This window comes from Lissotriton helveticus, chromosome 9 (genome assembly GCF_964261635.1).
Source record: "Lissotriton helveticus chromosome 9, aLisHel1.1, whole genome shotgun sequence".
NCBI lineage: Eukaryota > Metazoa > Chordata > Amphibia > Caudata > Salamandridae > Lissotriton > Lissotriton helveticus.
Window position 1 is genome coordinate 139,254,373 of NC_136070.1, and position 17,933 is coordinate 139,272,305.

The window sequence follows — 17,933 nt, forward strand, 5'->3', positions numbered from 1 at the left end:
GAGATCGTCGAAAAAATATCCCGCCGGGCCAGGGGGTCTGTAGACCAACAGGCCACTAAAAGCCTGATGGGGGGCTAGGGTAATAGAGAATGCCAGGGACTCAGAACCTGTGATTGGTTCTATCGGAATGATGGAACAGGTAGCCCGCTTGTCAACAACCAGAGCCACCCCCCCCCCTCCCCTCCCCTTCTGTCTGTCTTGACGGAAGATGTTATACTGAGATGGAATAGCCGTCAAGATATCCGGATTGGATGACTCACCCAACCATGTTTCTGGTAACAACAGACATAATGGTTGTTCCGTCGCAAGGAGATCATAGATCTCCAAGGCATGTCTGCACACAGATCTGGTATTGAGAAGTAGGCAGAGATGTTTAAATCCAGCCTCTTCCCTCTGTGACGTCACGGCCGGCGCACCTACGGGTGTCCAGCCACATCCCGGACAGAACCTCTTACCCCTGTAGCGTCCAGGAAAAACTGAACGACAAGTACCAGACATATTTTGCAGGGAACGAAGTTCCTGCGAATAAAAAACCATCCTTCTAATGCCTGCGAAAAACTCAGGGGCACCCGGCCCGTCCGACACTCCGCCGCCTCCGGGACTCTGACGGGCGCAGACGGGCAGGACTCTGGCAAGACTCAGGCAAAGCGAAGGCCGACCCGCTGAGCTCAGAGGACTGGTTTAAGTAGTGCCTCCAGGTGAGGGTCAGAGCGCACCACCAGGACACTCAATATGGCGCTGAAAGAGCGTCAAAGCCCTTCCCAAGATGGCGCCCGATTGACAAACTCGGGAGACCCCCGACCACCCAGGAACCGGGCCCGCTCAAGTAGCGGTGCTCAACAAATTATTGTGCAGGTAAGGGGAGAGCCCAAAAAGCCCTTCCAATTAAAATCAGGGGAAAGAAACACAAAACGAACAAAAATACAAAACGGGACTTTAAAAATGAAGCGTGCTCCCCACGCAGCGCCAAAAGCTATAATGAGCTGCCAGCACCTGGCAAATGATTTCTATCAAGGTGCAAACACTGCGAAGACCGCCTTAAGTAGTGCCTCCAGGTGAGGGTCAGAGCGCACCACCAGGACACTCAATATGGCGCTGAAAGAGCGTCAAAGCCCTTCCCAAGATGGCGCCCGATGGACAAACTCGGAAGACCCCCGACCACCCAGGAACCGGGCCCGCTCAAGTAGCGGTGCTCAACAAATTATTGTGCAGGTAAGGGGAGAGCCCAAAAAGCCCTTCCAATTAAAATCAGGGGAAAGAAACACAAAACGAACAAAAATACAAAACGGGACTTTAAAAATGAAGCGTGCTCTCCACGCAGCGCCAAAAGCTATAATGAGCTGCCAGCACCTGGCAAATGATTCCTATCAAGGTGCAAACACTGCGAAGACCACCTTAAGTAGTGCCTCCAGGTGAGGGTCAGAGCGCACCACCAGGACACTCAATATGGCGCTGAAAGAGCGTCAAAGCCCTTCCCAAGATGGCGCCCGATTGACAAACTCGGAAGACCCCCGACCACCCAGGAACCGGGCCCGCTCAAGTAGCGGTGCTCAACAAATTATTGTGCAGGTAAGGGGAGAGCCCAAAAAGCCCTTCCAATTAAAATCAGGGGAAAGAAACACAAAACGAACAAAAATACAAAACGGGACCTGCAGTATACGCCACTCTGTTCTACTCTACGCGACTCCAGACTATACCATTCAATTTTATACCACTGAACTCTACTCAGTGCTCTCTACACCACTTTACTCAAAACCAATACACTCTAAGCCACTGTATTCTATACCAATCTACTTTGCACCCCTGCACTGTACACCACAATGCTTTACTTCACTCTACACCATTGCCCTCTGTCACTTTACTCTGCACCACTCTATGCCACTGCACGCTACACTAATGCACTCTATGCCACTTGTAGGAAGGTAGGATCCTGCTGCATGGTTACCCCTACTTTTTGCCTGGTGCTAAGCTGTTTTTGACTAGCCTGACTGGGATCCTGCTAATCAGGACCCCGGTCTTTCTGCTTTCTCCCTTAAATTGTTGTGGTCAGTACTTCAGTACATCCCAGATTGGATACTGAGTTACCCTTATCAGTCCCTAGTATGTGGTACTAGGGTACCCAGGGTATAGCTAGCCTGGCTGATGAAGTGTTACCCAGGATGCTTGTTTCCGGTTCAGGGAAGACCTGCCATGGCAGCTCGGGTTGGACTGTTCCCATGAGGCACAGGGTCGACTGATTTGCATATACCTGGGTCTGAACTGAGGTGGTGAAGTGAGCTAAAGAATGATGATGGATTCAACCCAGATCTGTGACTGGGGGTGAGTGTCTGAAAAGGTTCAGCGCTCCATCCATCATCTCCTTGTGTTTGCTTTGTTAGCCAAGCTCGAGCAGAGGAAGGCAGAACAATAGGCATCCTGTCACAGGGAGGTGTGACCACCTCCCAGAAAGGATTTAGAGTATTTGGGCTGGGTGGATGCGCTAGTTAAGTGCCACTAACTCTGCATCAGGGGCACATTTAGTGTCCCCATGCATAGTGCATAACCAAACCCCTGTGCACTGCATCAACCTGCAGTTGCAAAGGTTTGTTTGCTTCCTTCCAAGAAGATCTTCAAGCTTCAAGTAGCCCCAACCTCGAGCATCTCCAGTGACCAGACTCTTCAGCCACACTGCATTGTGTACATCGTGGCCTGCATCTTTTGGTGAGCTGCTTGAGGTCCTCTCATGACTCCAGTGCCTACGGCCTGTATGTGCATTTGAGGGTCACCTTTGTTTGTTTTGGGCTTCCCCGATTGTTTGGGGCATGCCCTGACTCCCCTGCTTGTGGTGAGTCCCCTGGACCTTGCTGGTCCCGACATTGCACCTTCAATTTCTGCATTGGTTGCATTTGCCAAGGCTTGCTGGTGCTGCCGCTGGACACTGACCCCTCAGCACTCAACATTCGATGTGGGACAGCTCGTGCATGGCTCCTGGTCTTCCTCAGCGTCGCCTGGGCCTCACAGCTGCAGAGTCAAAGTCATCGTCATCTCTCCTGCAACACCAGACATCGGAGGGCATTCGTCTTCCAAGTCTCCTTATCACTCCTGAATGACATGGACTCTGTCCCCTCTGCTTGCAGGTACCTCTCAACTAGAATCCACCTTTAGATACCACCGGACACTTTCTCCTTATTCAGTAGCTGCACTTTCCTGAAGTCCTCAATTGGGTTCGACTGCTGTCTCCAACCCTTCACACCTATGCACCCGCTTCCCTGGTGTAGGTAACATGGGTACTAGGTTATCCACAGTTGGGGTGACTCTCCAACCTTCTGTCTTCCACGGGGTTTCTTCAGGGTCCACTGGGAAGGGCCCTCAATCTTCAAAATTCCAACCACAACTTCCATATATAGTTGCACAGGGTCGTGTTCCCACACTGCACACTCTCTCTGTGGGGTTCCTAGTCACTCACCTTGGGTGGTTCCTTGGGTCCCCAGCACTTCTACGTCTTCTCAACAGTGTCTTGACCCGAGTCGTGGTTCTTATACCACTTTCTTAGTATATGGTTTGTTCCCCCCCCCTTGGGCCCACTGTGTATTCTGTGCTATTTACTGTATTTCTATTCAAAGTGTTGTGTGCATTGTGTTTATCACCACGTATGAGATATCTAAACATGTTAGAAAGTATTATATAATAAATACATATTTTTATAAATAGCTTGTGTGGTTCTTTTTCATTTAATCTATACTATAAGATCGCATTCTGGTAAAACAAGTTGCTTTGGCAAAGCATCTGGACTAACCCTGAAGGCTGCTCTTCGCAGCTACCACTTAGAGAGTTTTCTAAGGTTGTCGAAGACCTCTTAAATCACCATAAGAGTTGTCTGGACTGGTGCAAGGTGCCCACTTACATTAGTGGACATCATATACCAAGCCAGGTTCGCATACCACTCTACTCCACGACACTACTCTACATTGAACTCTCTGCACTCTCTGCTGTTGAACTTTATGCCACTCTACGCTAATGCACTCCACGCCACTTACCTACTGTGCACCACTGCACTCTATGACACTGCTGTAGGCAGATCCAAGCTGCACCAGTGCACCCTGCAAAACTGAACTCCACACCAATGCACTCTACACAACTACTCTATACCACTCCACTCTGCACCACTTCACCCTACTCTGAAACAATTAACTCTATGCCACTGCACTCTACTCTGCACCCCTGCAATCAATGCTGTGCCACTCTACACCATTCTTATCTATGCTACTGCGCTCTACCCTGCACCACTATACTCTAACCTGCAGCACTCCATTCTACTCTGAAATAATCTACTCTGTGCCACTGTACTCTACTTCACTCTAAGCCATTGTAGCCTATGCTATGCCACTGTACTCTAAACCACTGCACTCTATGCCAATGCACTCTACACCACTTTACTCAAAACCAATAGGACACCTACCTTGCACCACTACACTCTATGCCACTATACTCTACAACATTGTACTCTATGCCAGTGCAGTCTATGACGCTGCACACTATGTCACTCTACACCACTGCTTTCTACGTCATTGCACTCTAGTCTACTCTGTACCACTGTACTCTACGTCACTGCTGTCGGAAACACTCTACTCTGCAACACTCTATGACCCTACACTCTGACACACTACACTTCATGCACTATGCCACAGCATTCTACTCTGCACCACTCAACTCTATGCCTCTACACTATACCCACTCAAGTCCACTCTGTGCCACTCCACACCACTACACTGCACTCTATGCCACTACAATCTAGTGTGCACCGCTCTACTCTATGCCACCGCACTTTACACCAATGCACTCTACGCCACTGTACTCAAAACCAAAGCACTCTACGCCAATCTACTATGCACCACTTTACTTTACGCCACTTTACTCTAGACCACTCCACTCCTTTAAACTCTGCTCAACTGACACTCTAACCCACTCTATGCCACTCCACATCACTCTACTCCACTCTATGCCATCCTGACACTATTCCACTCTACAACACTCTACGCAACGCCCTCAATACCACTACATGCCACTTTACTCCACTGTATTCTATAACACGCTACTCCACTACACTCTATGACAATCTACTGCGCTGTATGCCACGCTACAACACTCTATGCACCACCCTGTACACCATCTCACTCCACTACACGAGACTCTGCCACTCCACTATACTCTGACACTGTGCTCCACTCTATGCCACTCCACTCTACGACACTCTACTCCCTCCACAACACTGTTTGTGACTCCATGACATTCCACTTCACCGAATACTACTGTACGCCACTCCATAGCACTCCACTTTAGGACACTCCACACTACTTTTCTTTACCCTTCCAACTCTTAGCCATGCTGAACAGCAGAGACTCCGGTGTGCCACATTGCTAAAACATATTGGCAAAGCCAATAGCTTTTGCACAGGTGAGACCTATTGGCTTTGCCAATGCTTGTATTACTTGCAGTTCATAAAATGCAAGGCTTCTTACATAGCACACTGAGCTATGAACCAGCATCAAGGAGCTGCATGCAAACTGCTTGGCATGGGTTTGGAACCTTATGCTTTTTTTCTCAATCTGGTGTTATTATGAGGCTGGTAAAAAGTTTTTTTTTTATAGGAATAAAGTATTTTTAGTGCAGGCAACCCCTTAGCACTGTGTCAAGTTTTAAATCCAGATTGTGTGCTTCTCCTGGCCTTGCACTCTTAACATACAATCCCTACCAATAATGACAACGCGACAACTGTTACAAAATTATGGTCTGCGAGAGACAGCTAATTGTTAACTGTGCCACATGCAAGAGGCAGACTTTATTCATTTGGCCTGGATGTGCAAAAGAGTGCATAATTACTGGGCATTGGTTACCCGGGCTCTGTCAGAAATGGTTTTGGAAACACTGGCATGCACCCCACAGGTGTGTCTGCTGGGACTTGTGAATCATTCGAAGCCATCGAATAGAGGGCTAGTCTTGATTACATTGTTGTTAGCAAAGAGGAAGGCGGCACAAAATTGGGATAGTAAAAATGCGCACAAATTACAAAATTGGTTAGAGGATGTTACATACTGTATGGACCAACTGTTGCAATATGCCGAAGACCTGCCAGTATCATCAAGGCCCAAGGACATTTGGGCTCCCCTCACATCATATCAGTTGTCAACAGCTGCTGATGCTGCACCAGATGTAGGAATGTTTTAGTTGAGCAAAAAATCTAATGAAAAACGGGTTGCCGTGCTGTACTGCATATTGATATACAATATGAACGCTGATAATCCTGTGGTACCATGCTGGGGATTGTCGACATGTAGTTTTACGTGTTTGTTGTATGTTTGAAAATGAATAAAATAAAAAATTGGAAAAATAACATTGTGACACCTGGAAAACATTCATTGTCTCATTTACTATCCTGTACAGAAACTTGTATGATTTATTGATAATGTATAATGTATTTGATGTAAAGCACTCTGACACCCTATATTCGGATGAGTAACATGACAAAATAAGTCAATGAAAAAATAGTAAATGCTATTTAAATGTAAATACTCGTACAGACCGATACCTCTGACTTTGCTGAGCGAAGACCTCTTGTCAAACTTTGCTAATTTCTTCTGCTCAGGTGTTGAGCTTCATGCTTGAGCCTTCATCCTTTTCCCCCTGAGACTTAAACTTGGTTCACCTGCTGCTGACAACTTCCCCGTAGAAATCCCCCTCGTCACTTTTGATGCTTTATTTAGAATAGGGAAGCCCCTTTATGGAACCTGTTTATCTGACATTTTGCATTCTCTATGTAGTTATATTTTGCATTTTCTCCTTCATTATATATAAATTGAGACTGAAAGATTATCTTAATATGTATGCTCTGACAGTATATTTGCTCCAATTTTGCAAGCTGATTTATGTTGTAACCTGAACTAAATTGCTAATGAACCCCATAAGGCTTAGACAACACCATCCCTGTCATTTCTGTGGAACCACATTGGGTTCCCTGCAATTGAAATGTTTCCGATGTTAGTTCCTTTCTTACGCTTCAAGTCGACAATCAAAGTTCCAATGGAGAGTCCTGTTGGAAGACTTTACCAAGCGACTGACATACAAGGATCTCCGCTCCATCACTGGCAACCCCTGAAAGGTATGTCACCAAACTTAAGTGCAATATGAATAAGAAATGGTCAACTATTACAAGGTCCACCAAAGAGTTTCAATCAAGTAGAGGTGATTTATGAATCACGGATGATCATCCTAGCCTTGAGCAGGATTGGTTCGATCTCATGGACAAGGCAGAAGCTAGTTTGACCTTGGAATATCCACATTTTTCTACTGCTGTAGTTATAATATACATGTTACATGTAAGGCACCAGCTTTACGCTTTGGTTGAGCCAAGATTATTTTTAATGGGAATGTCTTTGTAAGTTTAGTTTTGCGTGGTGGTCTGAGATAATGCGGCAAAGACTATTGACTATTAAAGGTTGATGCAGTTTTATTGGAAACTTGTTTTTTTTCTATTCAGTTTCATGAAGCTTTTAGACTTTCTTCACACTGCTCAGTTTGCTAAAATACCATAAAGGTGTCTCCAAGAATATCCCTTTTCTTCACAGAGATGACGGTAAATGTTGGCGTGTGGGAATGTGATCCTTGGAGTCCAACAAATGACGAAAGAGGAATGTTTGGATCCTATGCCAAGCATCCTCTTGAGCCTGGGCATGTTTTTCTGGCTGCCCTCCCCACAACACAGGCATCCCCATGAGCTTGTGAAAGGATGCATGGCACACAGGCAAGTAGGGGGGCTCCAAGAGGTGTCCTGCACCATCATAATTGCGGACCTCCACCTGCTTCCCATGTCTCTGAAGACGCTCAATGGGATCCCGGCAGAACAAAACGCTCTTTGAGTTTTGGTCGTCCACACCAGACAGGAAGAGGAAAGCAGCAGAGGATTTTTCTACGGGGATGTGGCAGTCCTTGTGTGCGGGGTCTGATGGGTCATCCAAAGCTTCCAAGAAATTCACCACATTGTCTTCAGTAAACTGTATCCTGTCCGGGCTGAACGGAAGACCTGCTACGGTGAACCCATCACCGTGCAAAGGAGCAAAGGTGTTCACACCACATCCAGAGATACTGACCGCCGCCTTGATTCCAGGCAGAAACGTGGCCATAGAGAGAGCCAGATCAGCACCTTTGGAGATACCGAGAACACCAATCCCGGAAAGCTTTACCTAAAGAAAAAAAGGTAGAAGGGGTCAAAATTAAAATACAACCAACTGAACTTTAATGGTTTACAATGAAAAAAAGAGGGATGGGAATGCCAAACACGTGCTCGGCTTTTACAAAGCCAAAATTAATCCACAGGCACATGGCTATCATGCTATAACACTGAAATCAGTTACTGAGATCAGGCTACCTTTTCTTTTTAGCATATTCAAAAGCAGAGTAAAAAGTAGAAACTAAAGTACATTACTTTGCGTTTTGGTTATTCCTGCACTGGGTCTAAGGCCGAACTAAAGGCCCGAGGACGTTGCCTGTAAAATCTCAGAACTTGTACTCAGTTGCTAACTGTACAGAGATATCTGCATTTACTGCAGGTGGGACAAAGTGATTTAACATTTTAAAGATCTGTCATGTTTTTAAAGACTATATATGTATATATATATATATATATATATATATATATATATATATATATATATACATATACATATATATGTGTGTGTGTGTGTGTGTTCAACTCCGTGATATCGCTGCAGTAGCCAAATCTATACGCCAGCTTCAGCCAACACAGATATATATATATATACACATATAATATGTGAAAGTTAACGGGGCAGTTTAACTGTATGTAGGCAACTTCAAGGAGAACAATGGCTGATGCATCTACCAATTGAGCTCAGACCATGGATGGTGTAAACTAAAGAATGGAAACTGCTCTCATGAAGGAAGAGTGGAACTTAAGGTGTTCTCCGTTAAGAGACATGGTCAAGAGTAAGTGGCCAACCCTCAAAGAGGAAAATGCATTTTTGTACTCAACAAATACGAAGCATGAAATACCAAGGCAAATTGTGACAACTGAGAGAGCTTTTGCATGCAGATCACTAACTCAATCGAACCACCAGAAAAAAAAAACTTGGTAGCTAACTGTGAAGGTGATCTTTGCACACTCAAACGTAAAGCAACAAGAGAGTTCACATTGATGGCCGAGCTAACTGAGATGTTACACCAAGCACAACACTTACAGTCCAAGTCAGGGGTGCCCAACATGGCTCCAGGAGTGAAGGATCCATGTAAGAGTTTCAAGATATTCACATAATGTACATATACTGAATCTGCATGAAAGACATATAGAGTCCCTGGTTATCTTTGAAATCTGGACTGCATCCAGCCATCCTGGAATTTTATAGACAAAAAACAATCAAACCTGCTGTTGCTTCTTCAGAAATTCCACAGCTGAACCAAAATAATCCAGGTGGAACTCGTCCACGCCTTTCGGAAGATCCTCAAAACCAAAATAGGCCAGCGCCAATGTCACAAACCCTCGGTTAGCCAGCAGACTCGCTCTGTACTCTGGGAGACCTCCGGCAGTGCCATACAAGTCAACGACAGCAGGGAATGGACCAGGGCCTATGGTATAGGAAGAGATAGGCATGGTCATTTACTTTTTTGAAAATGAGTACATAAACAATATATCCGATTGCTCTTGTTTGCACTGTCTGAAGAGCGTTACCCCGGAAGAGCCACCTACAGCTGGCAGGGGCTAGGCGAGTGCACTTTGAGAGGTGGCAATTGTTGGGTGCAAAGCCAATACCAGAAACGCTACTGAAAGTTCTAATCTGGCGGTGTGTGCAGTAAGGAACTGCAAAGCCACATTAGCAAAGCCATAACGCATGGCACAGTGTATCTATCAGGGAAATGCAGTGACCATGCATTGATTGCATGAACACTTGCAACAGACTGGTAAATCAGCCTGTAACCTAAGGTCATAGAGATACCTCAGCAGAAATAAAGGGACAAGGTTCTAGCTGAAGAGTTGTAAAAGAAAAGACAGTCAGAAAGTGGAAAGAAACAGGCACAACCCAGCAGTGTATTTAGGGGTGGTGAGGACAGAGACTGGGTGAGAGGAAGGAGGGTATAGAGAGATGAGGAGTAGGCCGAAGTCTGTAAATGGGGGGGGGGGGGGGAGGAAAATGAGACCAGGTGGAATGTGGAAAGCAAGATAGATGGAAAGCAGGCTGGGGAAGGCTCTGAACGGGACACAGAGCTGACAAAGAGGAATGTATGCAAGGTGACGTTGATGGGGTAGTAGTGCCCCTCATAATACATGTCTAGGTTGCCTACCCAGATATGGATTTCATTGTACTTGTAGGTTTACGTGGGCCCACATTTACTTCTGCAATGGTTACTCATATGTAAGGAATACGTTTCCAGCTATTTAAAAAAAATAGAATTGTTTTTTGTTATTTATGAAGCACACATACACCAAAGCTTTATGGCACTGAGAGAAATTACTACATGAAAAAAGGTTCTAAGGCAACAGGCTGGTCCACTCTAAAAAACGGGGTTTTAAAAGCTTGCAGAAAGACAGCAAAAGTGAGGCGGACCCGAGGTTGCTGGGAACCTTGTCCATTACCTGGCCACGGCCACTGAGAACGCTCTGTCTCCAAAGACTTTGGACTTGTGTTTTAGGAATGTTCAGTGTCACAGGGATCTGGCCAGCTGGTACATTGTGAATTTAGAGGCGAGAAACTGGGGGACCTTGTTTATCATAACCTGAAAGAAAATCCTTTTAATGTTTTGCCTGCTCAGCGCTTGGCTGTGCTTGAGAAATCTACTGTTTTTAATAAAAACTTAAAAGGGCCTTAAATCCAGCCACCTCACTTTCCCAACTTCTCATTGGTTCCTATGTGTGACACTTACCTTTCCTCCATTTCTATTGGCTGCAGTATATTTTTCTGCATTTACAAATGCTTGTTCGTCTTCTGCTTTTCTCATCAGTTTCTCGCCGCCTAAATACTGTTAACATCCACTTTGGTGGAAGCATATTTTTATAAAGTTTTGCCTTTTACTATTTCAGCATTTTTTATATAACAATTTAGTTGTGCGGTGCTGCCAAGATTCGAACCGGGATCCCCTGCTCTTGAGTGCCACATCCTCTCCACTCTTGTGTTATCTTTCAGGGACCTTTTTCCTTCTACCGGACGACAATTGCTGAAAACAGCTATTTATTCATTACAAAGGCAAAACCGTTACATTACCAATGTTTGTTCTTGATAGGCAACCAGTGCAAATGAATAAGAACTGTGGTTGTAAGATGGGGAATTGGAGTACCAGTGATCGGACGTGCTGAATTGATTGAGGGTGTCTGAAAGTCCCAGGCAGAAGGCATTTACATAATCTACACAGGACTGACCCAATGCTTGAATAGCAGGTAGTTCTTTCTTTATTACCACTATCAATTAGCGAAAATAAGCTGGACACCCTGGAGACATGATGCCCTAAAGTGAGATTGGCTTCTAGATACAAGCCCTGAATATGTACTACCTTAAAGTGCCTTGGACAGGGGCACATAATGTCGGGTCAGAAGGAAGGCTGCCTTTTCTATTCATGGTTTCTAGTGCTCAATATATCATTTTTTAAGAATTCAGCTTCAACATTTTTTGTTTTACTGCCAGAAGTGAAATGTGGTCAGTGATGTTGGACCACTTTTCAGAACTGGATCTGCGGCCTTCAATGTTACATCACTGAAGTCAGAGGGATTGTTTAAATTCCAATTGTCACACAAACAACAAGTGTACAAAATGTAATGGTGTAGTATGTAGCTGGTGGAGCAAACATATCACTAATGCATGGCAGTGCAGTATCATTGTGTGGATGCTCCCTAGCCCTACCCAGAAAACCGTAGTGTTACTTCTCGGCTGGACTACGGAAAATCCTCTATCTTGGAGCTACTAAAGATGTGACACGAAAGCTACAGAGAGGTCATAACTACGCGGCCAGACTGCTAAGTTGAACTCCGAGAACAGCTTCTATTTCCGCTTCCTTGAGGGACCTTCATTGGTTAAGAGTTGAAAATGTAATTAAGTGTAAAGCTCTGAACTATATGTTCAGAATCAAGAACGGCATGGCACCCATGTGCATGCAAAATCTAGTCCACACGTATCTGCCTTCACGCACTCTAAGATCTACTACTCAGGCCAAATTTCAGGTACCAAAAATCAGACTATCCCGTATGGGTGGCCGTTCTTTTTCCTATTTGGGCCCTGTTCTGTGGAACGCTCTTCCGTTGTCTCTTCGCACACAGATGAATGTTACACTTTTTCGTAAGTCTCTTAAAACCTGGCTTTTTAATCAGTAGTTTCTTTCTTCTCTGTTATTTCGGCAGGGCGCCGGAAAACCTGTTTGGGTAGCTGTTGCGCCTAGATATAAATTTAAATAACATAACATAACCTTTACAAACCACATATTTTCCACTGAAATAGCAAATGTCCTCAGACATCCAGTTTCTAACTGATCAAAAACACAAACGATGTGAGGAAATTGTATTTCAGGTAATAGGTATGTCTTGATTTATTTTGATCCTATTAAAATCTGTTTCCATCGCACTTTAGAAAGACAAAAAATGTGCTTCCTTTGTGCTTTCCGAACTGCTGATATAGCCAGAAACATCTGTACAGCTTATTTACAGGTATTTAAACGTTAATATGTTTTAGAAAAAAAATGAAAACTGCTCTACTTCTGCAAGATTGCAACATAGTTCACTTCACAAAATCATTGGTTTACGTATTTAGGGAAAATATACACCAATATCCTTGTTAAAAGAATAGAGTCATTTGCCAAAAGGTATTGCCTGACATTTGACCTCTGCATTGAAGTCCAGCAAATATGAGCAGAAAAAAAATAAAGGCATATTTATTGCCCATTCATTTCCTAAACTCCAGCATGGTTATTGTGAACAGTGCTGTAGCACCCCTACTTCCGACAACATACTAAAGTATACTAAAATTGATGGATGGAAATTTTTTATTAATCTCATACATTGGTAATTACTCTGCAGCATCCCAACACATCTTATTTTGCACACCATACCACATCAGTTTGGACCCAGTTCTATGCAAATCAGTCTTGACCCTGCTCCAATGGGAACAGTCCAGCCCGAACTAGAAGAAATTAATTTGTTTCCAAGACGGACCTCTGCTGTCTTGAAATGGTAAATGAACACAAACACACAAAAAGTAATTGGAAGAATGCTTTCAATTGGTCTAACCACTGGCAATCCCTCAGGGCAACATCCAAAAACATCATTATTTTTGCACACTGTGCCAACTCATATTAGACCTTGTAGTATGATAATATAGACTTAGGGCTCTACCGGCCATTAAAGGCCCGCTGCAGCGTACGGCTCGGGCCTTTAACAAGGGAACAGGCCTTTAATTGCCGATAGAGCCCGCGGAGCGCTCTAAGGCTATTAGAACATTCCGCCTCTATAGGGCAGAATGTTCTAATTTGTGTAAAAACAAAAAGGCCTTGCGAAGCCCAAGGGGGTTGAAATCTCATTGGGCTCCGTAAAGCCTTTGTTAAACATTGGAATGTTGATGCTCCAGGCTTCTATCAGCCATTAGAAGCCCAGAGCACACCATTGTTTTCAATGGAGTGCTCAACATTCCAATGTTCTAATCAGTATTGCTCCTGCTCCAATTGAAGCAGTCCAGCCCAAATTGCCAAAGTTAGGTCGTCTCTGAACTGGAACACAAACAACATAAGACCATTTTTGTCCTAAGTGGGCCTCATCATTCGATGGCAGTCTGTTCCAGTGGGCAAAGGCATTCACAAAGAACAAAAGGGCTGGGGCATCAAGACATAGGTGCAAGCATAAGTGATGATAACATGTGCATGTATGCCTAAATCAAGTTGCAATGGAACTGCATTTGTAGAGCGCTGCTACTATCTATAAGGCGTCCTGACGCTTGGGTTCGCTTGCATTGTCTCACTGTCGTTTTACTGATGCTTTTCAACACTGTCAACATCCAATTTTTAAACTTTTTCTGAAGCTAAATGCCATAAGCAAAGCTGAGAGGTCTGCGCTAGCGAAGCCGAAAGACAAGACATATTGGCTTTGCCAATGCTTGGTATGTTTCAGGTCTGCGTTTTACTGTACATTTTGTATAGCTCAGCATATTATTGAAATTATAGCAAGGTGATACTCAGAGTTTTATAAAAACACCTAAATAAACAAATATTTAAATAAACAAATCTTCTATGCGAGCCTACTTTGCTTCTATGAACATAAGAAATTATTTGTAGGGATATTTGAGCACTGATAAAATTGTTGGTCTAAACATCATGCCAAGCATTAGCTAGAGATCGACCGATGTGCCTGACCCACTGAAAACAGACCCTCCCCTTCACCCAAAGCCTGTCAATCAAGGCGCTTTGCCAGTAAACACTACCGAGCACTTAATGTCGTCTTTAGAAAGATCTAGTGTAGAAACGCAAATTGTCGACTATGTGGATGTCACAACGAATCTCTATGCCACGTGATGTGCGTCTGTCCTACAGTCAACGAAGCTAGAAGGACACTTTTAAAACCAATTTTATAAGAACTCAACATTCGTACTTGTAGGCAGACTATAACCCGCTGGGCGGGGGGTGGGGGGGGGGGGGTCATCAAACATATTAATTTGTCAAGGGGCAAAGTTTTTAACTCTGGTTGACTCACTTTTAAGAAAAGCGAACATTGAACTTGCAAATATGGTTGCAAATGAGTTGAAAAATTCTGTATATACCCAGATATAATGATGCACTTTTTGGTGAAACTGTTTTAACTTGTATTTTTATCATTTTTAGTATTATGCTTCACGGTTGTAAAAAAACAAATAAAGAATTTTCTACCAAGTGTAGAAACGGATTGAAGGAGCTCAGGAGAGAATTGCAATCTTATTATTAAAGAGCAAAGTCTGCACTAGACTGAACTTTGTCACTCGTTATTTGCACACTTGAACCAACTTGATTAAACCCAGGTAAAAGATTGACAGAAATGAACAAGATTTGGGTGAAAAGGCTACAAGAAAATAAGTTGACACAATATCACAGAGCCTGTTCAGCCCCAGTAGCCCCCTGACATCCTACCTCCCTGTAAACTATGGTGTTAACAAGAGGCTAACTTCTTGCCACCCCCATGTCCCCTTTTAAACATACCCTTGTGAGCCAGTACACTCACTCTTGAAACCTCAGCCTGGATTTTGGTGGGACTCCTGTTCATTTTGAGTGGTGGATCTGTGGGCTGTTATAGATTAAAGTATCACCGTTGTGAAAAAGCATTATGGAGGATTCTCAGACAAATGGCCTACAACCCACTGAGTTGTCCAGTCGTGCACACAAGAAGGTTGATAATCTGGAGTAGAAGCAGACAAAGCTTGATGACAAATGACTAACCATTGTAAACAGCAACAGAAAACCAGACAGCTGACACAGCTATCTGAGCACCCTACGTGTTCATCACAGGTCACAGTGCTCCATGGTATGTGGTGGTGGGAAGTGGAATCCCAATCCCATAGCTGCTGTAACAGTCAGTCTTTTTGCACTGCCCTTCACGGATGTACTTTCCCACCAGTTCAGCAGGACTACAACCCCCAGAATTCACTAGGCGGTTAAACTAACCCACAGGAGTGTAGCATTGTGTCATTAGTACTGGATCTGGCACACTGGCGGTGATCATTGTAAACAATATCCATTAATTCCGCATATACTCTCTATGTCCGGTCACAGGTTGGAATCCCTGCGCGTTCACTGAGCCTTTCTAGCTTAATACAATGTGTACTACCCACTTGATACCACAAACATGAACCTGCCTTTAAACGTCCTTGGGTGTTAAAGTGCACTGCATAAATACGCCGCAGTGGAGGAGGTAGAATTAGGTCTGGGCAAAAATGAGGAGAACAGACAACACTCAGGGGGTGGCAATTATTCATTATAATAGTAGCCTCCCCAGTTTTCCAGGTCCAGATCATGTGTGGTTAGCTCATGCAACCCAGGGGATATCATTGCATTCTGGGACTTGCAGTCCTCATTTTATACAGTGATAATCACTACAAATCCCAGAATGCAAAGAAACAACCTTCAGTGGCTGAGCTATTCATGCAAAGAGCTAGGAAACTAATGTGCAATGTACTACCTGTCACGTCACCACTCGCAGTTTAGTGATGTCAACAGTATACAAACTCACCAGGGGGCACAAAGAGGGTGGCTCTGACTTTGCCCTCACGCACTGGGATCCTCTGCACCCCCTCTCGCAGGAAGTTTCGCTCGTTGGTGACCCGGGCAAGGAGCTGACCAGGGGGGTCATGACCCTCATACACTTCAAAGTCCACAAAGACAGGGGTCAGGACGTCTCTCTTCACCAGGCGGCGGTGTGGGGTCTCTGGAAGCAACGACCACACCAGCCCCATGGGCTCCACCCCCGTGTAGCTGCCCCCCAGGGCTGGGGAGCTAGTCAGGTCCAGCTCCCCGCTGCTGTCCGCCCTATACTGGGCGGAGGATCGGAAAGGCACCCCCGTCTCATCAGTGAGAGAAGCCCTGAGTGTGACCTCCTGCAGCGGCGAGAGGCCACTCACTGAGACCCGCACAGGGTCATCAAACAGGCACTTGGAGGAGGGGGCGACCCCCATGCTCACGGGAGCCATGGAGACTCTGCAAGCGGGGATCAAGGCCCTCCTTAAGAACCCGGCGGCTCGTAGAGCAGACAGTGTGGCGGTGGTGTGCGTTCCCCAGCAGCAGCCTGGACTTTCAGGGCAATAGGGCAATGAATGTATCAGGAAATGCAATCGACGCCCGACGCAGTGGATCAGGGTCCACGTGAGAACGGAGTGCTGGGAGGTGCCTTTTTTTTCCCCAGCTGTCAGTCAACCAACATAACTTCCTAGATCTATTGAAGGGGACGCCTGGGCTCGTGTTTCTACATTTGTTACGGCATACGCCATGCATTTATGCATTTGCGTTGATTAAGTAGAGGAAACATGGCGAGAAACAGATACCCCGGTTCGGCTTCAACATTTTTTATGGCTTTTTAGCTTTCTGATGGTTTATTTTTAGGCATTTCGGCCAGCTCATTGAATTTTTCTGCACGAGATGATTAGATATGTGCAAGATCACACAACGCGGTCAAGTAGGACTACTGCAAGTAGAACTCAGTCCCCATTTTTTTTATTTTATTTATATTTATATTATGCGTTTTTATATAGCGCGGACTTTACCCGAAGATGTCAGAGCGCTTCACAATAGGAACAGTAATGATACATGAGAACATTACAAGTGAGCATGTTACAAAAGCAAACGTTACGTTACATGAGGCAATAGTGATAATTGTGCATGTATCAAGAGCAAACAAAATACAAGAGGTAGCAAACGGTACGTTACAAGAGGAAAAAGTGACGTGTGCACGAAGTGTACAAAATACAAGTAGAGAGATGTATAATACTGCAATAAATGGCAGACACTCAAAACACAAGAACAAACGTTCCGTAACATGAGGCAATGGTGGCAATTTTGCATGTATCAAAAGCAAACAAAATACAAGAGGTAGAAAACGATACATTACTAGAGGAAAAGTGACTTGTGCATGATACAAAAGAGTACAAAATACAGGTAGAAGTATAATACTGCAATATATGGCAGACACTCAAACCACAAGAACACACTGGGAAGGGACTATAGTCATGGAGAATATAAATGCCTATAATGGAAGGACTTATTTAGGATAATAGAGAGGGCCTGCATTAAATGTGGGAGTGTCTTTGACGGAGAAGAACTTTGAGGTCAGTTTTGAAGGCCTGGGAAGAGGTGGTGGTCCGGAGCTGAGGCGGAAGTGAGTTCCAGATTCTCACCGCGTTGCCTGAAAAGGACTGGGCCATCGATATTTCCTTCTTGAAAGTTGGAGGTTCAAGCAA

General features: G+C 44.7%; 1 protein-coding gene across 1 annotated transcript; it reads right to left on the reverse strand.

Moving 5' to 3' along the window:
* Window positions 1–6,387: 6,387 nt before the first annotated feature.
* Window positions 6,388–16,844, reverse strand: LOC144781031 (acyl-coenzyme A thioesterase 1-like). The gene is made up of 3 exons (XM_078659649.1): window positions 16,214–16,844; window positions 9,413–9,615; window positions 6,388–8,216 (listed from the first exon to the last, which is right to left on the reverse strand). The coding sequence occupies exons 1-3, from the start codon at window positions 16,668–16,670 to the stop codon at window positions 7,596–7,598; spliced, it is 1,281 nt and encodes a 426-aa protein (XP_078515775.1). The 5' UTR covers window positions 16,671–16,844; the 3' UTR covers window positions 6,388–7,595.
* Between the last annotated feature and the right edge of the window lie 1,089 nt (window positions 16,845–17,933).